The sequence below is a fragment of the Bombus affinis genome, chromosome 9, assembly GCF_024516045.1.
Source record: "Bombus affinis isolate iyBomAffi1 chromosome 9, iyBomAffi1.2, whole genome shotgun sequence".
NCBI lineage: Eukaryota > Metazoa > Arthropoda > Insecta > Hymenoptera > Apidae > Bombus > Bombus affinis.
In genome coordinates, this window is record NC_066352.1 from 2442722 (window position 1) to 2470134 (window position 27413).

The 27413-nt window shown below is 32.0% G+C and overlaps 2 protein-coding genes across 12 annotated transcripts in view; one reads left to right on the forward strand and one right to left on the reverse strand.

Annotated features, from left to right (window-relative positions):
• Positions 1-14487, reverse strand: part of LOC126920062 (regulator of G-protein signaling 9) — a 49404-nt gene extending 34917 nt beyond the window's left edge. For 3 of the 9 annotated variants that reach the window (XM_050729971.1, XM_050729970.1, XM_050729969.1), the window contains exons 1-2: positions 13433-14171; positions 6762-6979 (exon numbers count right to left, since the gene is read on the reverse strand). In XM_050729971.1, coding sequence (XP_050585928.1) covers positions 6762-6830 — 69 coding nt within the window. In that variant the 5' untranslated portion in view covers positions 6831-6979; positions 13433-14171. Of the gene's footprint in view, positions 1-6761; positions 6980-13432 lie in introns of all 9 variants that reach the window. The other 6 variants (XM_050729967.1, XM_050729965.1, XM_050729966.1 and 3 more) reach the window with 6 other exon arrangements.
• Positions 14488-14687: 200 nt separating this feature from the next.
• LOC126920061 (EH domain-binding protein 1) overlaps positions 14688-27413 on the forward strand; it is a 49904-nt gene continuing 37178 nt past the window's right edge. The window contains exon 1 of one of the 3 annotated variants that reach the window (XM_050729959.1): positions 14688-15816. The gene's annotated coding sequence lies outside the window, so the exon portion shown is untranslated. Of the gene's footprint in view, positions 15817-19800; positions 20501-27413 lie in introns of those variants that run through there. The other 2 variants (XM_050729960.1, XM_050729958.1) reach the window with 2 other exon arrangements.

The following is a 27413-nucleotide window of genomic DNA, read 5'->3' on the forward strand; positions in this document are numbered from 1 at the left end:
TATTGAACGGTACGCATATAACGCAAACAAAGCATGTCAAATACCTAGGACTCCACTTAGATCAAAAACTTACCTGGAAACTACACATCAAATCAATAGTAGAAAAAATACAGAAAACAAGGAGACAAATGTATTGGCTAACAAGCCGAAAATCCAAACTAAGCACAGAAAATAAAGTAAAAATATATAAAACGATCATAAAACCAATCTGGACGTACGGAATACCACTATGGGGGACGGCAGCAATGAGCCATATAAACAAAATAGAGGTAATACAGGCTAAAATCCTCAGAACAATAGTAAACGGACCTTGGTACGTCAGAAACGAAGATATACGAAGGGACCTGGGAATGCCAACGGTCAAGGAAGAAATCAGCAGATACTCCGAGAAATACAAATCAAGAATAGCAACACACATAAACCGGCTAGCTGCGGAAACATACAAAATCACAAATATGGACAGAAGACTAAAAAGGAAGCACCCAGCAGACCTTATAAAGGACATAACCTAACAAACACGAGGATGGTACCCCGCTGGGGGTAGCCACCAACATGCTAATGTAACCGCTAAAAAATTCCACCAAATGTCCAAATTGGACAAATAGTGAATTTAAATAAATAAATAAAAAAAAAAAAAAAGAAAAAAAAATTCTTTGCGTATATCCTCGTTTCTGACATACCATGGGCCGTTGAGTATTGTTCTCAGTATCTTCGATTGTGGCGACTCTAGTTTATTTATGTGGCTCATTGCTGCTGTTCCCCATAGTGGTATTCCGTACGTCCAAATTGGTCTATATTATCGCTTTGTAGATTTTCAGTTTATTTTCTAACCTACAAGTGACGGCTACATCTCTACATAACCTACGGCTACATAACCTACAAGAGGCTACATCTCTCCGGAGGAAGTCTTCGACGTGACACGTACATGCTTTTGTGGCGTACGCATATGCTGGCGTCAACAGTTTCAAGGCTATAATTTTTCAAAAAGGTAAGTTACGGAAGCGAAGTTTAGTTGGCTATTAGCAAAGGAGAGACAAGGAAAAAATGAAAAAAGCAGACGCATTAAATAACATTCAGAGCGTTAAACGAGTCGGAAATAGAATTTTCTGGTTGCAAAGAAATTATTAAACAGTTTGAAATGTTGATCTCGAATATAACTTCTATCGTTAGAAATGGGCTTGATCTAGGTCCAATATGAGTCAGAATAGTGGATGAAGAAAAATTCAAGATATACAGTTTAAAATAGACGCGGTCTCTCTGCCTATTTAGCAGGAAATATTGAAATGGAGTGACGTAGTGTATTAATAAAAAATAGCTAACAGAAATTGGATGATGAAAGCCAGTTAGAAAAATCTTGACGATTTTTGTCAAGGTCGGCAAAACGACTATACGAAAAATGGACGCCAGTGGCTAAGTTGTCGCATAATTTAGAGATTGCGTTTCGAGGCCCTGGCACAATGATTCTCTTTCTAGCCGCTTCTTTGCTCCTTAATATAATATCGCGGAAAAACCGACGAAATATACACAGTGTTGCGATATAGCGTAAGTGCCGACAGGTCGAAAGGGTCGAAAACTTCAATAGGCCTAACGGCCCATCAATATGCCTTCAGTACCGCAGTTGGTAGTTAGTTGAGAATCAAGAGTCAAGTTACAAGGAAGTTAGTCGTTACAACGGATCAGTAAAGTCGACAGCCAGTTCGAGACAACATCAATAAACGCACTATTTTGAAGTAATACGCCGAGTAGTCCTGTGGCACCCTTCACGCCCTACATCTCACAACCTTGATAGATTCAACCGCATAATGTTTTGTTGAAGTAATTACTTCAAGAAAAACTCTACACCTTTTCTTTTGTATATGGAGACCGCTGCTACGAAGAAAATAGAATTTAGTGAAACAAAAAATTCGAAATAAGGAGATCCATATTATTGTGCCCTTGGATATAAATTTTGTTTTGAAAAGATCTAGAAACAAAAGAGCTATAAGTAGATTTCTATTGTTGTTCCTCGTAGCCTTCAGCTAGAGCTACAAGATTAACTTTTTGGTAATGTTCTTTGCTATAAATATATGAACGTGTTCCCTATCATTCTTCTTCCTATTGTATCGTAACACTGTAAGAGTGAAGATCTGGATCAGCATACGCTATACCTGTACTTATACTTATACCTTTATTTATTTCAATAGATTTTTCTATTACAAATTCATCCACTCGTTCCTCTATCAGTCAACCTCAACGATTTTCACCGCGGGAAGGAAGTGTTAGAAGAATTGGAGAGTGTTATGAACGATGCACATTAATGTTATGTAGAATTACTGAAGGTATAATTTGCAAAAACCGAAACAACGTTGACTGTACATAGTACAAAATCTATAATTCAAATATTCTATATTGTACCGAATAAAGAATTATTGTACGAAGCTATACTACAAGTAAACACCATCTTTGGTACGGATTTAATTTTCAAAACATCAATGATACGGAACCCGAATTGTGTGACGTCCGTTTAAACAAAAAGAAGAAATACATCCAGAAATGTATTTGGATATATTTATTTGGATTGGATTGGAAAACTATTTAACTTTGTTCAAACGTCCCATTAAAAATGAAAGGAGAATTGTATTACGTTTTGATAGAATATTAGTAATTAGTAATATTAGTAATTACAGATAACAAGATTCGCGTGGTAAATACCGGGGAAATAGATTAGAACGACCACAGAGGTACCAATAACTTATGCCAACATGAGATGGTACGGAAAATAATCAAGGATCGAAGAATATTAGAAAAGAAAATTATTCGTCAATTCGTCACAGACAATCGCCGTATACGAGCTCAATTATAACAGTAAAGAAAAAAGATGGAAATGATAGATTATGCGTGGGTTACCGAGTTTTAAAACCTACAACAGTAAGGGATCGATATACTTCATCACGGATCGATGATTAACTTGATCGTCTAGGACAAGGTAAATACCTTTCTATATTGGATATGGTGCCGGTGGATATGGTCCACCATATACCAATGCATGAAAATTCAAGAAAGCGGTTTCACTTTCATCGCCCCTGATGGGCATTATGAATATTTAAGAATGTCGTGGCTTGACTTCACAGTCATACGACATTTTTTTTTATTATTATTACCAGATTTTTTGTATTACATATTTGTATTTTCCATAATAAACGATGAATTCTGGTTGCGGGGTGGTTCAGGCAAAAGTACCGATACGCGACGGTACGACATAGCCATGCAGTATTACATATTTTTTTTTCTTTTTTTTTTAAGACTACTTTTGTAACTTAAATTTAAGCCGCTGTAGCGCGGTGTTTATGTACGATATTGTTTTTTTTTTCTTTCCATTTCTGTCCTGAAAGCCTGGTCGCAAAAACAGGACAGTTCGACAGTCATACGACTACAAAATCTATTATCGAATATTTTGTTTTTTCTTTTGAAAGAATTTTACGATCAATTCTCATTGAGAATTATAAGTAAAATATTCTGGCGTGGTATAATACGTGGTATAAACGTGAATGATAAGTGATTATCGTATGTTTAATTCTAGCTGAATCTAATGTTTAAATCTAGAGGGTAGTGTCTTTTTAGCCCGCGGATCTGATCTGCCGTGTCAAGTAATTGAGTAACTAATGGGTTTTGGTGGTTGCTAACTCTTATGTTATATTTATTACTGAATTTGGATATTTCTTCTTTAACTATAGGTATTTTAAGGTCGCGATGTATTGTTTCGTTGATAGCATACCAAGGTGCATCTATTAAGGATCATAGACTTTTGATTGGAATCGTTGAAGAATTTCTATGTTGGAATTACTCGCTGTTCCTCATAATTGGATCCCCATTATCAAATATGACACCACTTTCATTCGCATTACCGCGACTACGAATCGCACCCGACTGCCAAATCAAGATGCGAGTCACTACGACAGTGTCACACGCTTAGAAGCAGTTATAGAGTAGATAAAACATCCTGCATGCCACAGCCATCGAAATAATAACCAGATAGTAACAGAATAGCCGCGTCTGATATACAACCCGATGATAACCCCTCCACAGGGACCAAACCTTAGTATAAGAATCCTCTCAAATCAGCATTCAACACCTTTTTTGTTCTAACACACTGAACCGTCACTCTGTTGAATTCGTACAATAAATTTTATTAAATTTCGAATCTTTTTACTTTACTTGTAAAACTTTCGAACTACGACGCGAGGAGATCACCGGTGATCTGTTAATTTCATGATTTCTTGTGTCTCCTATGTGACAACAGGCTAATCGCGCGCGATTACGAAGTATAGATATGGAATATATACATGCTATACCCACGTGAAGAACAGTCATGCGCGATTGAACGTCAGTTTGTTGTTAGAATGTGAGGAGTCCTCGCTGAGGATGTGTTAATATATAACACTATCAACTTATAATGCTATATCACATTATTATATAATAATACATAATGCTAAGATCTATATCTTTAATAGAAATAATTAACATCACAATGATGAAGAATTTTCTACCGTAATACTATACATATGTCTGCTTGTTAATATTTGACAGAAATCCAGAATTAAATAATTTTATTTCTGTTTTTCAACCTACTCAAGAACTTTTTTATTTACTACTAATAGTTTTTCGACATAAATGTATATATGTTAAAAGCTTTTTATAAGGAGTGCCATAATAGACCGATTAACGTGTTAAAAAACATATGATCCCGTTGAAAAAAGAAATTAACTTGATCTTTGTTCGATTTCATTCATTCATGAAGATTCAAAATAACACGTGATATACGTCTCGATCAGAGACCATTGGTTACTTCTGACAGAAAAACTTTTACCATTACTTAATTTACCATTTACTTAACTTTTTACCATTTGGCTAGTGACACTCAGATGATACACAACCTCGTAATAATTTCGACAAACAACGTGCATTTTGAAATTTTCCAAACGCGATAAAAGTTTGCTTATAACAGTGTTTCCATAATTAAAAAATTTGTCTGTCGGAACCTTCGACGTAACAAGTGGAAAACAGACCTAACTCGAACATGATTCTTCTCTTTTGTTTTTATAGGTTATATAGTTTATATATATACATATGCTATTGTACAGTGTATATACAGACGCACAATTATAAGCAGAGTACATTGTAGCGATAGTAACAATTCTTTGTGAATATCTTGCAAACCTAGCAGCAGTTATATGTACAGAAAAAAGTTGTTGAAAATGCTGAATTCTACGCAAATATACAAAAATCGAAATTAGCAAGGTAAATGAGATATCAACAATTACACATTTTCCTATACATATAACCGAAGGTCTCACGTAGTCGGTCTTTCTGAAATATTTGTAAGAAACTACGATACCGCTACAGTGAATCCTGCTTATAATTGTACGTCTAGTATTGATTGCCGGTTGTCGGTCGCTTATCTTCTGTCTGTAAACGAGGTCAGGCGAGATTAAAAATCTCATATACAACAACGTTCATATGCTAGGTTGTAAAAAACGTCTGTTACAACTTATAATTGAATTAAAAGTGAATATCATCAATGTACATATTGGGTTTGGATTCGGCTTAGTTTTTTCAAGTTCAGTTGTCTCGCGGCATCCAGCAACGCTTTCGTTAAATAATGACAAATTATGTCGTTGTTTATTACTTAAACCTACAACCGGCTTCCTCACGGCGTCCGAGTCAGGAATGCGAGCAACACGGGTATATGTACATATGTACCAAGATCCCGCCCAAACTTTTCTCCACCCGTTGCAATCTCGCTACGTGTATTCGCACACCTCTAATGTATTAAAATCCCTCCAGATCCTGCCCGAACTGTTTTCGGCCCACTCCGAAGCTCAGGATCTCGATATATACTCGGGACGAATCGCACATCTCTAGTAACTTCGCGCGCGCGCGTCTGTGTATCCTATGTAATATATCTGTAAGCATAGACTCTCTTAAAATTTTCCAACTTAATTATTAACACTTAACCAATCGCGCGGGTCACAGCGAGCTATACGTTTCCCATCGCGCTCGGACTAGCAAGTCTATAACTTAACCCCAACCTATAACGCTGTCAAGGATTAATATTCACTACTTAAAAAACAAAGAAGTCTAAAAATTATTTAGGTGGTCAATTATACTTTGCGGTAATGATTTTATTTAACGATTTCACATACTGTTTATACAAAACGTCAAATAGAAAGGATATATTACAAGTATAAAAAAATATAGGAAAGATTAAAAACATTAAGGATAACTAAAGATAAATAATACGACTTGAACGTTAAATTAAAAATTCATAATGCATTTTAATATCTTTTTACAATATGGTATCGATCAATTATAACTTTACTTAGTCATAACTGATAGTGTAACTTTGTAATTAATTTTAACACCACTAAATTGGTGTATTTTATTATATACTGTACTTTATAAAAACAGAAAAAGTGCAATTAATCGGAAACAATTCTAGGTAAACAATCACTGATAATAATAAAAACAAAACAAAAAAAAAAAAGAAAACGCGTTGCAAAAGTCAAAAAGGGAGATCTTCCCGTTCGGTCACGCAGCGATGTACTTTACGGAGGGGAGATCTCCTTATTCGATTGGCTAGGTGTTAAGGCGTAAAACGATGTTTAATAAAATGAAAAATGACTGGAAAATTTTGTAGTAGTATCAATATGCGAACTCTGAATCAAGTTTAAATAATGCAGCTAGTACTCTATCCATAATGTGTAAATAAGAAATTCATAAACCTTGTCGAAGGCGTAAGGCCTGTGAACGCGTGGCTCCTTCTTCTGTTGTTGATTAGTAGAGGCCTCCATCGCGATCGAGGCGGCCCTCTGCGACGCTGACAGGAGCTGTGGCGATATCGATGGCGGAGGGGGCTGGGGAGTTGGGCTGGAGACGGGTCTACCCGAACTCCATGGGGCTCTAGCCCCATCCCATCACTCCAGTCACCCCCGCACGCCCACTGAAATTTGTAACGAATTATTCATTTCACATTGTGCGTATACATAATTTTCATATTTTTAAGCTTAATTATAATACTACTTGTAACAAGGATAATTAATATTTCAACTTTATCGGTATGTGTTGGCTGGTGATTCTAACAAATGAGGCAAGCTCCATTTTAAGTAATACAATGATTAGAAACATGCACAGAAAAACCTATCACTGTTTAACAAACACTATGTATATGGCATAATTTTCTTTTACCAATACATACATCTTCTTATCATTAAATTCAAAACACTTACATATGCTTAATTACTCTCTTAGTTGTCACGATACAAGAAAATGTTTCGAGAAAAAGCTGTTATATTTCAGAAGAAAAATTAAGTTATAAGAGTGAATGTCATCCGAAGGTCGTATCTTTTGAGAGCTTTTAAGTAGAATGAATTAACCTTTTGTTTATATTAGAAAAGTGAAATCAATACGCATCCTAACCCCAATCATGTCCTATACTATGGCCCTGAAACGATCTGATTCGAAAATTTGACAAGAAGTTGACTGAGGTGAAAGTTCGCAGAAAATTAATTGCAGAAACAAAATAAACATCTTAATTGCATTATTTTACCTTGCTCTGAGAATGTTGTCCTCTAAATTCAATAGACTTACTACGGCGTAAAACTAATGCATGACTAGCTAGCTCTTTTTATTGTATCCGAAAATATATTTACACATTGCACATGCGTTGGAAATACGGATTTTTATGCCTGCAGCCGTTATCGGAAAGTTCAACACATATTAAACTAATAAATAGTATGATTAAAGTGTTTATTTTGTTTCGGTAATTCATTTTTTGTTTCCACCTCAGTCATTTACTTCTGAAGTTTTCAGCGATAGGTTGTTTCAAGATCATGGGCATGGTTAGATGAGTTTTGATCTCACCTTTTTAGTAGTAAACGAAAAAAAAAAAGGATATTCCATGTAAAAAAACCTTACTATTATTAAAATCCTAGAAGATTTAACCTTAAGATGATCTTCCCCCTTGAAATAAAATAATTTCTCTCGTAACATTTCTTTATCGTGACAAATACAGAGATAATTAAGAATGACAGAGTTAGGACACACTGTATAAATTTTTTATCAAAATTATCCAATCTACATACTGTTCAATTTAGTAAATTAGATTTATTTACGTAAATTAGAAATTAAATTTAATTTGTAATTAAGTTTTTGATGAACTGAGTGAGTTACCTCCTCATCGATTTCAGTGGTCTTGAAATATGTTGTCAAAGTCACCATTTTTACAAGCTCCTTCCTATACATATATAGGATGGTCGATTTTAGTTTCCGAGTTATACACGAAACTATGTTTGGTACCATATACACAGTGTCTTCGAAATCATGGTACAAATGGTCGCGGGTGGTGATTCCACGTACAAAAATAACATCTTTTCGTTTAAGGCTTTGTTTTCGAGAAAAATGAGTCTGAAAACCTATCAGGTACCACCCGTATATTAACTCTTTACGGACGAGTGTCGGCAAATAGCCGCACAAGTCTTTTTTACCGTTGCGGATGCGTGTCGGCATATAGCCGCCCGAATTTGTTCACAGTTCCAGACAGTTATTTTGAAGTGGCTGACGTACGTCTATTCTTCTGAGCGATAATCTTATGCGTATTTACGCATGGGTATAGTAAACTAAACAGTATTATGTCATGAAAATTATAGATCTTTAGAAATCTTATCTTCCGTTTAACGTAAAATCGCGATGGAGGATGATGGTCGAGTCAGAACGAATTTCAATCTTTCAATGGCATTACCAGATGAATCAGAAAGCTTGTTATATATTTTATATATTTTTTATAATACCTTATACACGATGCCTAAAAGTTCCAGAAAGAACATGTTCGATAGTGATAGTAGTGATGACGAACATTATTTTGAACCTGACAAGATAGAAGGCAACGACAATGCTTTAGACAGTGGAAACGAACTCCGTTCAACAATGAATCGGCTCAGACGTTTCAACGTTTCTAGTAATAGTGACAATGATGATGAACTAAATATTGATGAAAATAATACAAGCCTCGACAATGAATAACGCAAACGTTCAACGTGTATATTTTCTCAACTGCGCGCGCCAATACCTCTCGTCCACAGCGACGCCGGCTCGCCGAGCGACCTTGTCCGCAAAGGGTTAACTGGAAACTTCGAATTATGAAATTTTTGTTTCTGTTCATGCCTGTATTATTAAACATGGACAATGCTTTCTGATTGTTGTTATCTTATCCGCGATATCGATTATTATTTTCCATTATTCTGTATTTAATTTAAATGGTTTTATAAATGAGAATAACGTTAATACTTTTTAAGTATCCTTTTATTAATCAGAAAAGGAAGAAAAAAATTAATTAGTTAAAACGTGGGTACCAGATGGGTTTTCAGACTCGTTTTTCTCAAAAACGAAGTCTTAAAGGAAAAAATTTTATTCTTTTTTCACTTATTTTTGTATGTAGAATCACCACACGATTGCTTGTACCATAATTTCGGAAACACCTTGTACGTACCTTCTTTCTATATTTTGTACAAAATTGTAAATTAGATATTATAATTATTGCTTATGTACGTACATATGTGCACAAATTATAACTGTGTTAATGTAGACGCACCATTATCGGTATTGCCCACGGGCCGCCACTACTTAAATAGTTTAATCCTACCTACTCCTTTGCATTTGAAATTCAGTAACTGGAATTTTTTTTATTTTTTTCACTACTTATACGTCACTATGAAAATACGAAAATAATCCGTCAAAATTCATGAGAAGGTAATACATCGACAGCTTTACGCGGCATACATGATACCAAAAATACCTTTGTGTATGATTTGAAAACTAGAACCGACCACTCATATATATAGGAAGAAGTTGTACAGAATGATGATCTTGACAACATATTTTAAGGGCTTCGAAATCGGTAAAAAGGTAAGGTCAGTAATTTGATTAAATTTTTTAATTCGTTAAAAATATTGATAGAAAATAAACAATTCTTACGTCTAATCATTCCTCCAAACTTAATCATTTTTTGTTTCCATAGTGCATATGCTTTCTAAATACTGCACTTCTTGTATGTTTCATAACACATAGTAATAATAAAAATAACTAGCAGAAAACTGTAGCTTTATGCGGTAAATAAGAGAAAGTGATTTGAGACAGGTTTAATAAAATCTCCAAAATTCGATACATATTTTATAAAAGGAAACGTATTACTAAAGGTCAGAAACATTATTTTATATGCAAACAGTATACATGTATGTATCCACTTCGTAATCAATTCATTTAGGAATTACCATAGACTGAACATTATACATTATTTTTTTATTTTACTGCATACTCTTAATATACGAACGTCAACATTTACTTCTCTTTTAACTATATAAAAAGTACAAAAAATTCAATTTACGAATAGTATTATATTTTTATTCTTAAGATTTATACCATTAATACTTCGGCTTCTCGATGTTTACGACAAATTTTTAGTAGTGCTAAATATATATATGTAGGGGAGGTACCCCAACAGATTAACATTTATTTCAACTCATCAATAACTTTTACAATATCTTATTTTCTATTTTCCTTACAAAAATTTGTTATTTTTCTGTGCCCTATTTTTACACATATGTATACTATCGTGCATAAGTATTTGGACTCGCAAATGATTGCAAATATATAAAATATATTTTAAATGAAGCTCTTTGATCTAATTTTTGCCTCTGATCCTATCACAGGCAAGCATATATAATTAGTACATATTGATAAAAACACTGGTTGATATTAATTAATAGAAATAAATACAGCAATAGTTGTATGTAAATGAAAACTGCTTCTACAGAAACACCTTAGCCAAAAGTGACTTAAAGTGCATCTGTTCAATGCTTAGATCTTAGAATAATTGGGATATGTGTCTCCAACCACATTCTAAAAGTCTATATAAACTTTTCTAATGCCAGCGGTTTATTAGAAACAAATATAGAATTTAATTGACTCAGATACAAATGTATTCCTTATTTTAGTTTCATTTTAGCAGAATATTTGACCCCTATTATGGCAAGATGCAAAACACTAATAGTAGAGATAAGAATATAAATATTTTGATTTTGAATTGTATCCAGTGTACAAATACTTATGCACGATAATGTAGATATAAGAATTTTGTTGATTGTATCATTAAAGTATTTGCGATAGAAACATAATGCGGTAATTAGAATTCATTTAATTGATAAATATAAGATTTTACTCCTTATTGTATCTTGATTTGTTATACATTTAAATTAATCTATTTTTATTTGTATTAAAAATCTTGAAAGCCAAAGTGGGATAGAAAGCAATATTGAACACCGAGAAGGAATTGGTTACCAGAAAAAACAATATGATGGAAAGAAAGACGAAAGAAAGATTTAAGTAGTAGTATAATAGGCGTTATGTTATATATAAACACTGAAATTTTAAAATAGTCTATAGACAGAATACATATGATATGAATGAAATCGTAGATGAAGAAGGATGAATGAGGAGGGCGTGAGTGCGAGAGATAACATAGGAAGTAAGAGACGTATGAAATAAAATATGTAAAACCGGATGTTCGTTCTAAACCGCTCTAAGCCAGAAATATGTATATGTATGTAATAAATAATAATAAAAAATGAATATTAAAAATCTTCCATTGTTAACGGTAGAAATAGTTTCGAAATATCTATGTTTTAATACTTGTGTTTTTTTATGTTTAAGAAAAATTACAAAAAATAAATAAGTAACGTCTCTCACCTTCGATGTCCTTATCATTAAAAATTATATCAAAGAAACAAAGCATACTCCCTTCTCTCTCTCTCTCTCTCTCTGTGCGTGTGCGTGTGCGCGCGCGCGCGTGTGTGTGTGTGTGAAATCGTTTACTACATTATCAACCTGGAGCGTAGAAAAATATTTTATTAAATTAACGGATTTCTATATCATTTTGCTCAACATAAAGAAATATTCATAAAAATATTAGCAATTTACAGTAATATGTAGCTACATAGTCTCTAATTTTTAACAGATATCTTTCATTATTTATTGCAATATTGACACATTGCAATCAAAATACAAAATGCATAATACTTTTTGTTTGAACCTATCGCTAAAGATTGATGTCGAAGAAAATATCTCATCTCTTTAATTACTAAAGAATACATGATTATTTTCAAACTTGAACTTTTGCAAGACATGCATTTCGCACGCAATATACATAACACTACAAACATGAATTTAAATATTATTCTAAATTTGTTTATTTTAAACCATGAGACAAAGGTAATACTGAACACATCTCAATAATATTTTTATCGTATTAATATTGTTTGCATATTACGTATTATGTACAGATCGTAAATAATAGACAGCAGTAATGAAGAGGGATACATAATCGCAGACAATCATGTAGCTCAATAATACGGAAGTACATTCGCATCGTCTAACTTTCGTTGAATCGTTACTATAGCAATGACGATATCAAATACAGACCGGTAATAATAACAATGCTTACAATCTTGAAATGTGTGCTAATAAGAAACCTTAAGAATAATTTATTCTTTATATTAATATTAGTACCATGAATTAACAACCATAAATAGTTGAATTTCGAAATAGTCAAAAGTATTATTATGCATATTATGTGTCCAAAATCGATAAAATGCAAATGCGTAATATTGATGAAAATTTGGTGTCAATTTTTTATTAATAATGTCTCGCGATCAACATTACGCTTTACAAATTTTTCCATATTTTATTCATTTTCGAAATGCGCGTCGAGAAACTGCGTCGTGACCCGGTTCACTTTCTTTAAGCTTTCGTTCATCGTCAGAATATGTGGTCGATATTTATTGCAGCTGCTTCGTACGATATTTTCCGACTCATTTTTCCACCTTTCCTCTTGAGAGGAAAGTTTTCCAGAGAAAAAGAAGTCACGCGATATATCTACATAATTGCAACATATTAATCGTAATACTGCCCGTAAAAATCACTTTTCAGTAAATTTATAATATATTCGATTTAATGATTTCACCGACTAAATGGTGCGGGCAGGTGACAGTTGATCGCAAAACAAAACATAATAAAAAGAAAAAAGAGATTGAAAGAGAAAAAAGAGAATATCGAAGAAGTAACAAACATGGAAAGCACATATATCGATGATACTAATTGATAAATACAATGAAAATTGATCGATGGAGACGCGTAATGATTGCGACATCCTTGACACAGACATGTAATACGCGTGGAAACTTACGGAATTCTTATCGACAAGGACGAATGTAATATTGACAGTGTTGAAAGGGGAAGAAAGAAAAACAAAAGTTTTGACAAGTATCGAGTTTGGTTAAAGGTTGATCATTAAGATTGATTTAAGTCAAAAATCTATTGACACAATGATAATTAAAGTACTCACTCGACGAGTCAGGGCAGTGTAGCTTCATATACGCGTCTCGTAGTGTATATCAGGCCATCGGAGCAGGGCCGAGTTCGCGGCCTTTCTTCCGCAGCTTCGAATCTAAAGCCACCGTCCGCACTGTGTCGAGATAGCACCCGCGCGCGCACACCCGCGCTAGACCATTCTCAACACCAGCACTAGCACCACCAGCAGTACCAACGCTAGCACCAGTACCAACCACGACACTGATGCCGCTAACGCTTCTACGCCAAGCATATTTTCAACGGGACCGTCGACGACACCGACGCGACGCCGCGACGGCGGTCACTGTCGGCCAGACGAATATCAGGAGATATTCGCGGTTACAAAGTGGGGGGGGGGAGGGACTGATACAGAGGGAAATAGGCTATGTAGTAGGGAAAAAAAGAAGAAAAGGAAATGACGACTGTCGTGAAACTGGTCAGCGGTCGAAAAACGATTTGCCACCCTCTACGTTTCTTCCTATTATATATCTGTGTATACGAGCGCGCGCGCGTTTGTGTGTGTGTATGTGTATCTACAAAGCTCTTACGCGTGATAAGCACATACATACACACACGTATACACTGTATGTACGCACGCACGTTTTTCTACAGCTGCATACAAATCGCCTACATTTCTCGAGATATAACACGTTATTGTGCACATAAACGCACGCGCGCGCGCTCACACACATACACACACACACTCACTCACTCACTCACTCACCCTGCTTACCACGAACTGATTTTCCAAATGATTTGTCACATCACGTTTCACTACATATTATGATGTATCATTGTCAGCTAACGATACAGAACATCGCTTATTAATCACGCTGATCTATTAGCAACAATATCGTATTCAAATCTCGATGTCAATTTTGTAGAGGTCGAACCCCGCAAACATGTCGTCGTCGTCACTCTACAACTCCGCTCATCGTCAGTTTAGCTTCGGATATTCTCGTACTTATTCGTCGAGCGTTGTCGCGCACTTTCGGCCAAGGATCGGTTACTCGGCACCTTTTCAGAGCTTTCAGCTTCCGCAGCCTCTTCGTCTGCTAGATCCGTCACTCGTTCAGCGAACAAGAAGTCCGCGCGCCCGAGTTATTCCGAACTTTATCGATGATGAGCACATATACAGAGAATCCTAGTTTATATATGTATATACACATACTCATGTTATTATATAATATGTAAGTACGTTGAACAGTACAGAGGTCGCCTGTGTTCCAACTTCCAAGCAGTATCATTTGTATCCACTGATTGTTCCAACAAAAGTGTATTTCACGTTTCCTAATATTATTCTTCTTATCAAGAATGATTGCCAAATGTTTTAAGATAAAACTGTGCTATCTAAGTCAAGAATCAGATATTGAGCATGTTGTGTAAAATAAAAGACAGGGATTTAAATAATTTAAGTAAAATGACAAGTCGGAAAACGAAAGCTTTCCTTTATCCATACGTTTCAATCATAATAATAATTATATGTAAAAGTTAAGTTATATCATATTATGTCGAAAAATAATATTAGTAGAATTTAATGTGCAATTATATTATTATCATGATACATGATCTGTTGTCATATTTAAGATAATTAGTATTTAAAAAATCAATTACTGTATTAGTATATAAGATAACGAAGATGATTTTAAGAAACCTAAAACACTAAATAAAGAAAATAATAAAAACAGATAATGTAAGTGCAGGAATAAAATATATGGAACATTTCGAAATATTACGGAAGTCAAAGTATAGCAAACATTTTAATTAAAATCTATTCAATAACTGCAGTGAATGAAGTAAGGTTTTGAAAAGGAAATTTATAGATACACGTCAGTGTTTATTGCAGTTAAACTGAAAACTCTAGAGAACTGGAAAGAGATAATATACTCATAAAAAGTAGCACATTAATATAACAGAAAGTATCCTATTAGTAAATAACGGTTGCATTTGAAATATAAAAATCACTAGTACTATATAATGTCATTTTTTATGATATTTTATGATTCATATGCATTGTTTATTGCAATTTCACGCAATTAATTATATACCTACCTAGCAAGTTTTTCAGGGATGAAAGAATATTTTCATATTTTATTGCTCTTGGGGCGGGGGTGATAGGTCTGAATCCGCCATTGAATTTACTGCAAATATTTATTTGAAAAGAAAACAAAGAAAATTAAAGGTAAAGGAATAAATAACATACCAATATATACAACTTTTTTTTTGAAAGCAAAATTGAAGATAGGGTTAACAATAAATAATTTGATCTCGATGCACCAATGGCGTCATGGAGGCTAGGAAACTATAACAAAACATTTTGCACATGTGCAGAAATATTCTGAAGCAGTGATGTACAGATTACTTCTAATTACTTTCTGTGTAAGTACATAGTTGTATTAATATCGACTCTCTTCTTCTTCCATGGTAGTCCCTATTTATGCAATTTAATATTTTCATGAAAATAAAAGTTTTATAAAAGACGACTATCTTTTTTTAGAGATTTATTTATTTATACATCTAATTCTCAATGTTTTTCAATCATCATCAAACAATCGTCCCACATTTGATGTAACATTTTAGATTGCATAATATTTATTGATGTGATCATATTCAAGTTAATGGTCAATATAATACATCACTGTAAATATTTCATTGAAAATAATTTAGAACGTTATATAAACATTTCTATTGTTTGTATAGTAATTATTTCTAATTTTTATTTTTTGCATTCATTTATAAAAGCTCATGTTTAAATATTTATACTTAATATTGTAGTGAAAAAGAATAGTTTCGAAGTAGGTGAGCGATTTTAAATAACTTAAAAGAATAGTAAATAATGAATAATGATAGCTCTATGTCTGAAACCTCTGCATTACGTTATATTACTCTCATATGCTACTGTTCGAGTTTGTAAGTACGTTCTGCAGACTTATTGATCAACGATCAGTATATATTATGTACCGAAGTTTTCCAACCACCATAAATGGTCTGTGTCTTGATGGTTTATCTTTCGTTTCTTAACCAAACGATATAATCGAATGCTTTCTAGCATTATATAATTTTAAGCTTAATTAATAAATGAATTTTTAAATATATTCTAAATTCGACTCAGTTTGTCGATTTATCAATGTTATTGATCAGTAACTATAAGTAATCGGTCTAAATATATTTAGCAATGAAAAATTCATACAGTTACTTACTAGTTCATTCATATCGGTCTGTTGTGTCTGCCTTGTTCGTCATAACTACTTTAAATTTTATAATAGTTTATTGCTTAGTTAAAATAAAATGTATTCATTATTCCTTTTACAATTATTATTATTTATTTGTATAAACATTGATATATAGTGCATCACATAATATTTTCGTAATGCTTAACAACTAACGACATTGTCGTGATTATACGGTAACAATGAATATAGTCATTTTATTTGTATTGCACAAAGCATACACATTTCACAATAAGGAAGCAGTAAAGCTGGTTGGTTGATGTATACATATTTAAGGTAACGCTTGATCAACTAATAAATGCTATAAGAAAAATAATGATAAAATGGAAAATAAAAGCATTATATATTCTACTTTTAGTATAGAATCAATTTCTTTCTCAAAGCTTTTGTTTCAAGTTAAATGTTGCAATGTAACAAATTTAACAGGTTTCATAGTATAACAAATTTTCTAGTATAGAAACTAAGAAATTATGTATAAACAATCTGAGCTATTAATTTTATATTCAATAACTCAATAAACATATTATTTTCTCTTTTTCTGTATAGTTTTCCTTAAGTAACATTAAATAATACTAATATTAGTTTTATTAGTTATTGAAATATTTTATATCAATTGTAATAATTTTCCTTCAAAAACTAAAAAATGTTATGAAACAAGCTGGTAAAATTTCACTCATAAGTAGAAACTGTGCAACTGAAAAATCCTACTCGACATCTTTTATGACTACCAGAATGCTTCCAATTTTGACCAATACATAACTATTTTCAAAATTGCAAACATGAATTACAAAGCGAGCATAAAAACCATATTAACAGTTTGACTCTGATCATTAGTATGTTATTCACTACTGTGAATGTTTTTACCCAGAATGTATTTGCTTTAGGCTAGTCGTAATATCCAATGAAATAAAGTATTAAAAGTAGTTAAAAAACTTTCCTTTGGCCTCTAGCTTTTTTAAATGGTAATGGTTAGTTTTAAATAATCAATATTTCTGTTCGCAATTACAAGAATCTTGGTTTGCATTTTGCTTTCTTCATTATTACAAACACAGTAATTAAGTTAATAAAACATTTTGAGTTGACCTTCCGATTATTCTAATATTCTGCTTACTTTGCAAAAATTGAACATTCTTCAGACAAATCAGTGCCTTTTCATGATTATAAATTAAAGTAGTTTTATGTTATGCCAATCATTCCTGAGAATTATAAGTAAATGCAAAGCTTTAAATCTTATTAAGAATATTCAATTTTTTTGTTAATATATAAATATGTACACGTACAATAGACTCGCATCTTTTTCTATTTTTTAATTCAATTACTATCAATTCTATCACTAAACATTTTAAAAATTACCTTTTATTTATTCTATCATTATTAAAATTCTTAATATATACAATATTCAAATCAAATATAGTATTACTAAAAACAGGACCAATGTACAATCTGTCTTTCTCACAGAAATGGTTTCCCATCATTGAAAAGTCATGGTAAATAGACTTTCACTTCAGAAGCTATACTCCTCTACATTGACTTCAACTTTGTACTGTTCAGATGTCATTTCATATTTTCTTAGCGTACTTATCTGAATTTTACACCAGTGTTAGTACAAACATCTTTTACGGAGTAAAGATAATCATGTAAATTATATATGTATATAAACAGTCATTTATTTATTTATGAAACTCTGTGGCCATGGAAGATCCTAATGTCCCATTGTATATATATATATATATATAATTAAGAAAATGTTATACTTTTATATATGTACTAAATTTAAAAAATTTATCAAAAATAATTTAAAACTGCATATCAGAAATCTTTATTTATTTAGCTTTATTTATTTCTTTTATGTTACTTAATCCTGATATATGAAAATGTCAATAATTTTAAAGATATAAAATATATTAAAATTGTCTTTTCAACTTGATCCATTATGAAACATAAATATTCAGCATTTGTATGTATACGTATAATATGTTTATAACATACAGAAGAATCTTTTCAATGATTCAAACTATCATATATTGAGAGATTCATGAAAGGTTAAAAAGCTTAAGTAATTTAAGATATCAACAAGTATATAAATATTAATATTCTTTCTCCGTGATCTTAATATAGCATAGTGATCTATATATTATGATTTAATTATTATTTAATTATGACTATTCTTCAAATTATTATCTCATTCGTTTCTAACGATGTACACAGAGCAACAAATCTTTGTCTATGCATATCTGTAGTTCAAGATATAGAAATGGCTTTGCTTTCCTTTTATTGAGGCCCATGCACACATATCAGTAACAATACATATCACCATACAACAGTCACAATAAGTAAAAAATTCTCTTATATATTTGTAATATCCAATAATATTGCATTCAGGAGATAAATTTCAATACCTGTTACTGCAAAGTTACTCATTAGGTAAGTAATGTTTATACATTACATGTTGTGTAATGATATACACAGAAAAATGAACTGATTTATATGATAATAATTCATATATTATTGTTGTCGATTGGAAGGAGATTTCAAAATTATAACAGTTACAAAACTATTGTAAACATAATAAATGCGGACAAAAATGTAATATAGATATTACCATACTAATATTGTAAGTTTTTCATAACTAATATAAGTTGTTCATCTGTCTATTAAAAAAATATTAAAATATTAATATGGTTGCTATCATAATATAGAACCTATCTCATATCTATATTGCATATATGGTAAATATACATTTAACAGTTCAAAAGTAATGATTAAAATTAATATTTAGTTTCAGAAAATAAAGTAAAATCTTACATACAGTATTTTTGGAAGTAATTTCGTAAGTAGTATTATTTTCACCTATATGTAGGTATTAGAAATTAATCAGCTTTTTTATATATGATTTCTTAACAGTATTATATTAAAAAGATTAAAAAGAATCCATGTATACTGAGCTGGGAAAGTTTATCTTAGATAAGAAAAATATATATAGTTTCCTAGAAAAATTGTAACACGTTCAAATACACTTTACATTATATTATATATCATATTATATATTTATGAGAAAATATAAAGCAAAGCATGTTGGGAATAATTCAAATGTCAGTAATCGTATGTACTTAACCTATATTAAAAGATAGGTTTAAAACTAACTGTAATATGTACATATGTTACGTAGCATTTATAAAAAAAAGAAAGAAACAAGCTTCTTGATTAAAGAACGAAACAAAGATAATGAAAAATGAATTATTAAAAAGTTTAAAAAGAAGGGAAAGTAAAACAGGCGGAACTTAGAATGTACGAGGAAGATAGCCAACAAAACAAGAAGAAAAGAAAGAGAGAGCAAGGGGTGGTGGCGTGAAATTAAACGCATGCTACTTCGGCTACTCGTTGCGTTTCAGTCACTGGATTGCAGGCACAGTGTGAATGCTGTTTCGGAGTGCCTTCGACCGGTCTTGACTAGTGTTAATCAATGCTTTCCATATGAAAGTGAAGATATATAAACAAAACTCCTAAAATATTGCTAGTTCGCTTTTGGTTTGAAAAATTTATTTAGTTAAAATTTTCTTTGTTTCTTTGGGATATATATTTATTGTACTTATACATTAAGGTTAGAAAAATTATTGGATAAGTTAATGTATCAGAGTGTACACAAAAAACAGTAAATAGATAGAATAGGATCATTTATCGAAATGAAGTGAATTAAGACAAGTGAATTAAGAAAACATGATGTCATTTTTTGTTCGTTGAAGAATTCAGATTGCAGTCTTAGAGTGCCGACATTGCCAACAGAAGGATTGAAGCTGGTGGCAAGCAGAAACAGGTCATACGAATGACGTAAGGTAACGGATTTCCGTATGGATAAATAATTTGTAGAAAAGAACAAATGAGGCGACTGAAAAAAAGATAAAGAAAGCTCGTAGCACGGGTAAAGTGATGTTTACATATATACTGCTGCACACATGTTATCGCTCATATTCTGAGATTTATTTTGTTTAACACTACAAAATGATAATACTTTAGTCTTTGTATTTATTTGAAAATTATTTCTTTTTATCGCATTTAATTGATGTACTTTTAAGTACAATTTACATGATTCCCAGTAAATGCATATGCGCATATATATATATTTTTTTCATGTTTTTAGATACTCTTAAAATATTTAAAAATCGTATAAGTATATACAACTATTACAGATTATATGAAATAATGCTCTAAAGATGCTAACTTTTTATTTAACTTTATATCTAAATAAAGTATAGTATCCGGACTGTGAAATTTTAGTTCTGAATGTGTCTTTCGGGCCTATCCTAGATCGCTAAAGTCGAAAATGAGGGTTATTTTTGACAGAACAGAACAGTTTTGAAAATTCGGCTTTATGCACATTTGGCTAACAAAGGTCTTAAATTTTAACTGTAGAAATCAGCGTAAGTTCGCGATCATATAGAGCGGTAAGCAGTAAGCAGCAAAACACGTGATGGATGGCACAGTCAATGCCAATGTTCCAAATGTTCTCTCTGTATGATTTTTGTACGATCACTGTAAGCCGCCTCACGGCGCGGCGGCTGGAACATAAAATATAATCCAAACCTAATCCGATACTCACGATTCAATATATACCGAGTAAGCCATACAATAGTTTAAGAGTGCCAAGTTTTAAAGAAGGCACCATCAAAATTCACAAGGATGTCATACATCAATGGGTTGATGGAAATTTTTTAGGCCTTATTTTCGTGAACAACGACTCCCTTTTTGGGCTTCAACGAAAATTCCTAAACGGTGTCACTCTAGCCGAATATTTTGCAATCCAAATACTACACGAGAGTCTCAAATTTGTTTGATTTAGTAACTTATAAATTAAAATATGATCTTTTTTTATGTATTATCTGCAAACATTATAACCGTTATAAGACAAATTTTAAAAGTTATAGTATACAAGTTATAGTATAAAAGTTAATGTCTTTAATTAATAAATTTTGGTTACGAATAACTGTTATGAATGATCTTTTTGATTACCGATAATTATTTATAATAATATTATACCGATAATTATCAATGATGGGAATTTTATTTTGATTACCGATAAACATTTTCGATGGCAAAAAATTTGTTTGTTTATATTTAGTTATTGTAAATTGTTATTAACATTACTGACAGTTATGATAGTTAGTTATTCATTGACAACATACAAAAATTAATTATAAAACATATTTTTTTAAGCAAAAAGGAACGGTATGAAAATATATGAAACGAAGAACAGAATAAAAGATATTGATGTATAGGTAAAGAAAGTAAGCGCGAGGAGGATCGTAGCGTGATTTTATATCTTCGGATCGGTGGACAAAAAAAAGTTTGTGCAAAAACGACCTTGACCATGAAATTGAAGGTCAAATTTTTTGTTTATTGCAGTGTATTCTGTTCAGCAGGAGGAGCAAAAGTCTCAACGGAACCATGGTGTCGCAAATGATCCCTTCTCTTGGAAAAATTGTTAGTTTTAATAATCCTTAAATTGGCTTTATTGACAATGTGTTTACGTCTTGCAGTTAGATGCAAGAAAAATGACAGCTATTGATACAGGTTACATACTCCAAATCTATCGTTGTATATTGCATATCTTCCTTACTTTGTCCTTTTTTTTACTTCGCTTTTTCCTTTCTTTTTTTTTCTGGCTATTCAAACAATCCCGAACTCGCACATTTTGTGTCGGTCAAATTTCTCCTCAAAATTACACATAATTTTTCACTTCAGATAATAAAAATTACGTTCAATTCGATGTTTTATTTGTGCAATTGATGTTGAACTATAAGCAACGTAAAAGTATTGCGTATGGTTTTTCGCAAGCCCAAATCCTGACATTTATTGATTGCGAATGCTACTGCATTCACAAGCACGGTCCAAAAAGCATAGTTGCAACTTACGTAGCATCCAATGGCCAATGTTTCGTTGAGTGACATAGCTATTTGCCTTTATAAAATTGTGATTTTTCTCGTATTCGCCGATGATTGTTCAACGATCTATTTTATGTAAGCTGATTAGTAAATATGCATAAGCAAGGGCGATAATTAACCTGTTCTTGTTTATAAATTGTTAACTTAATTGCTGAAAATCTTATTGTCGCGGAACATTTTCTACCTGTAAAGGTCTTCCATCGTTCCTGTATTCTGATATATCACGCTATTCTCTTATTAGACGTAAATGTAAATGCAAATACAAATGTAAACATAAACATATAAATGTAAATATATTTTCAGTAAAGCCAGTTTAGTGAAATGATTAAAACTTTAACATTTTTTGCCGGAAGATGGGGTCATTTGCAACCCACGGTTTCTTTGATACTTTTCTTCCCCGTGATGAGTAGAATATGTTACAATAACAAAAACTTGACCTTAAATTTCAAGATTTTACAAATCTTCATCTATCTGAAAGTGGAGAATCAAGCTACGATCAATACTTACATTCTTTACACTCTGTACAATATTAATACAAATGTTAACAAAATACTATAAAAATAAATAAATAATAAATAAATAATGTGCTACAACATCTTTTATCCTATTCCTTTTTTTACATTGTATATCTTCATACCGTTTTCTTGTTCGATAAAATATATAGGTCTTATAATTGAGTCTTTTTATGTGTTGTTAATGAATAATAATTATCAGTAATGTTAATAACAAGTGACAATAGTCGTATGTAACGAAAAGAAATCTTGTCGCTGATATTGGTTTGCGTTAATCAAAGAAATTTTTCGCAATTTAAATGACTTCTTTGAGATTTATTAATAATTGTTGATTCTACTTAAATAAAAATTAATTTTTATTCAATGATCTTATCCAAAAAATGTTTAAAATAATTATTACATTGGGTCTCTGATTATGCGCAATATATAATTATAAATAATATTATTAATTAATAGTTAGTAATATTGTTACTAACTATTATTGTTACTAACTAATATTAATAGTTAGTAATATTGTTGTTATCAATGACGTATTTGCTTCTAAACAGCAACAAAAATATATAATTCTTTTGTAACTTTAAATATATTATCTGTTGATTATCATATTGATTATTAAGTTAAGTTACTATGCAAAAATATTTGTTAAGCCTTCTTAGTGTGCACTCAGGCTATCAATATATATTGTTAATAATTCAAGGTTCGTAACTAAAAGGATCAACAAAGACTAATGTGATCGTGATGCTGATAGCTGAAAGCTATTCAAAGCCGAAATATAGAAATTAAATAAATAATAAAAAAAATAACTAAAATCAATACAATATTGTCAATATTTATTGACAAATTGCATATTCGTTGACATCCTTGAAATATTGATAATATTATTAATTACCTGAGAACACCTTTAGTAGGAGCTTTCTTTGTGTCCGTCTTTGTTCATGTGTCTGTGTGCTAATAAGCCTTAATAAATTTATCTGATTAATTGATTTTATTCAGTCAAATTTATTTCTTATCTATATTTTCTGTAAAAGAACACAGCATGTTTATATATTTTGTATATCTTTGTGGATAATATTTGTTTTACGAATTTCAAATTGTACTCTGATTTCCTTGTACACAGTAGGTATACACTCAGAATGTAATTGTGTCAAGTATTTTTATCATACTATATTAAATGTTCTACAAACTTGTTATGTTAATTTTATTGTATTGAATTTTATATTCCTATGATAAACGATATTCCGAAATTAGAAATTATAAATGTATGTAATAAATTATATTATCGATCGCAACTATCTAAAACATAAATTATAGAATACAATCGATTTAAATTTCCTTTTTATAATGAAAGCTTTACTATATCGTAGTACATTTATTTTTGTATTAACGATATATAAGTTTATTTCAAATGTTATATTATACTTTGTCATATTCATCATATCAGATAATGTTTAAAAAGTATAAATATTATTCTTGTTATAAATTTTTAAATAAGTACGACTAGTTAAAGCTGTGTCGTTGGTACTTTATAGCTTAGTAGTGTGTTTATACAAGAAGGTTAACAATCTATGCTTTTCTATTTTATATTTTAGATCGATAGTTATTAATGTTAAGTATAGTTCAATAATATTCGTTACTGTGAATTAAGTAAGTATGTCATGAAGCATGCTTATAAATTTTACAGCGCAATAGTGAAAGGGAACATAATGGAAACTCGGACTTGACCTAAACGTGGCGAAGGGGGGGGGGTATATCCGTTTAGGTGACTAGTAATGTTTGGCTAAAATTGAAGCGTTTATGTATACATATTCAAAACGGGTATAACTAACATCTAAGAATGCGTATTATATACATATTATATATGGATAATACGAGGTTATTTTATATTTCCCTGTTCAACGCTAATATTCGATAATATAATATAACACAATATAAGCGAGGATAATAGTGAAATTGAATTTTATTAACTCGAGCGACTTTAATAACTCGGTAGCGACAGAAACTTTAGGCCAACTTATTAACATTTATTTTAATATTACTGTTACTCTACTATTTCTGTACCACATATAGGAAAAATAGAAGTCTGCCTGGATACGCGCAAGGCAAAGTTCGACAGGAGTCACTTAATTATGTAAAAAAAGTAGTATCGTTAAGTTCAATCATTAACGCTCTTATTTTTTGTGAATTGTGGACATCGTGAAATGTCTAAAGAAGTTGGTCTGCCATCTTACCGGTGGAACAAAACTTGAGCAAGTATGACAAAAAAGAGAAGTATTGTTTGACTTAAATCATTAACGTTTATAATATAGTATAGGTTTATAGTATAGGTAGATGTAAGAAAAACATAGTCTGTCAGTCTTCCAATGGAACAGGACAAATGCCGTCTGTCAGAAGTAGAGTGATCTATCCGAACAGACGAATGCATGGACGCGCGGCGAACCCGAGCTCTACTCATCGATAAGGCTGGTGCATGATTGTAAAAGATGGCCATTTTTGGAATATTAGTAAATATTAAGGGAGTAATAAACATCATATTCTTTAGAATTCAGTTTTTTACGCATTCGATATCCAAATCCTCCTTATCCATGAATATCGTGGCAAAATAATACAGAAATATTCAGTACATATCAAAGATAATCGTACATGCATAGACACAACCGTACATACAAAATACGTTTTTCCAATATCTTATGAAGTAAATTTCATATACAAGTTAATATGCATGACAAAAAATTAGATTATTTGGCTAAGAGTGCATTCGCCCCTTTAAATTTCGAATGGCAGCATTTATCCCGCTAGAAGACTAGCAAACTACATTTTTCTTACATTTTATACTGTAACCAATAGGTGTGGATTCAAATTACATTTGTACTTCGTTTTTTTTGACATGCTGGTTCAAGTGGCAAGCGTATTTTGTTTTGCAGCTAAGAGGGCTGTTCGGCTTTTTTTGAACAATTTATGATATCTATAATACATAAAAGAATTTCAGGTTTGTATAATTTCGGTCAAAGATATCATTACTCTGAAGCGCCTCTCCCGAGCCTTGTCCCATCACTCGCCATGACAGACTCGCCAATGAGAAGAATCTACTACGAAAAACAGCTTTACAAAATTAATGAAATGAGTCCGGCCTTTTTCGAAATATCTTAAGTATAAAAATACAAATGGCAACACCTTACAAAAATTAATACTTTGAAAAATATAACAAAAAAAAAAAACATACTTGTGTACAGGGTGCATAAAAAGTAAGTATAAAAACTACCGTAGCGTGATTTTACACCTCTGGATCAGTAGAAATTTGTAGAAAAAAGTTCGTGGAAAATTTATCTCGAGCATAATTTTCAAGATCAAATTTTATTTTATTGCATCGTACTCTAAATCTACTATTTGGGGCTCGATACTTTTCGAGATGAATTTTTTGGAACTGTTATTTTTTTGGAACCATGTTGGAGAAACGTAGAACAACTTGGAATTAAAGAGAGAAAAAAAAAAATTAAGTTCATACAAGCGAGTTTCGGTTTGTTGTTAACCCCTTGCTATACCATTTAACTCGAAAGAATCGGGGCCCAAACGTTGTGCCCGAATGGTCAGGAAAAGAGGCGAAGCGACGGAGACAGAATGTTGGAACTTGAAACATGAGATCGTGCGACTGACTGCGTAGATAGCCGCGCCCGTGTTTAGAAAAAAGACATGGTTCGATACAATCATACTTGGCCCGAGATTAAGACTACGAGTGAGACTCGTGATATTCGCGTTTGACATGAAGTTAAACCGCGAGCCCAACTTATGATATTGAGGTTTGGCTCAAAATTCTCATCACGACTCAGACTCGTAAAAGTATGGCAATGGGTTAAGTCAGTAAGAAATACTCAGAGCAAACCTTATTCGAATTCTGAGAAGTTCCTTGTAAAACTCAATTCTTTGTCGAAAAAAATATCTGCACCCGCAAAAATATTGCATCCGCGTTAGCATATCGCTATTTATATTAGTGTTTTTAAACAGCTGCCGACCGTTATTGCTATTTATGCGCTTAGAGTAGTGCTGTCCAGAATGACAGCGTAGGTTGCAACGAGTAGGGATATGTCTGCTGTATTGCCCGCTAAGGAATTATGGAAGGGAAAAATTCGTTATTTCAACGACAAGCCATTGTTTTAGCATTAATGTGTCGGGCAGATATGTCGTGGCTTCCTGGAACACAGGCACACGACTGGATGAACTCGACCGCGTACAGGAAGCGAGGTGCGTGGAAGCACTCACAGCAGCAGGAAGCAACCAAAACTAAACTATGTTTGCGCAGG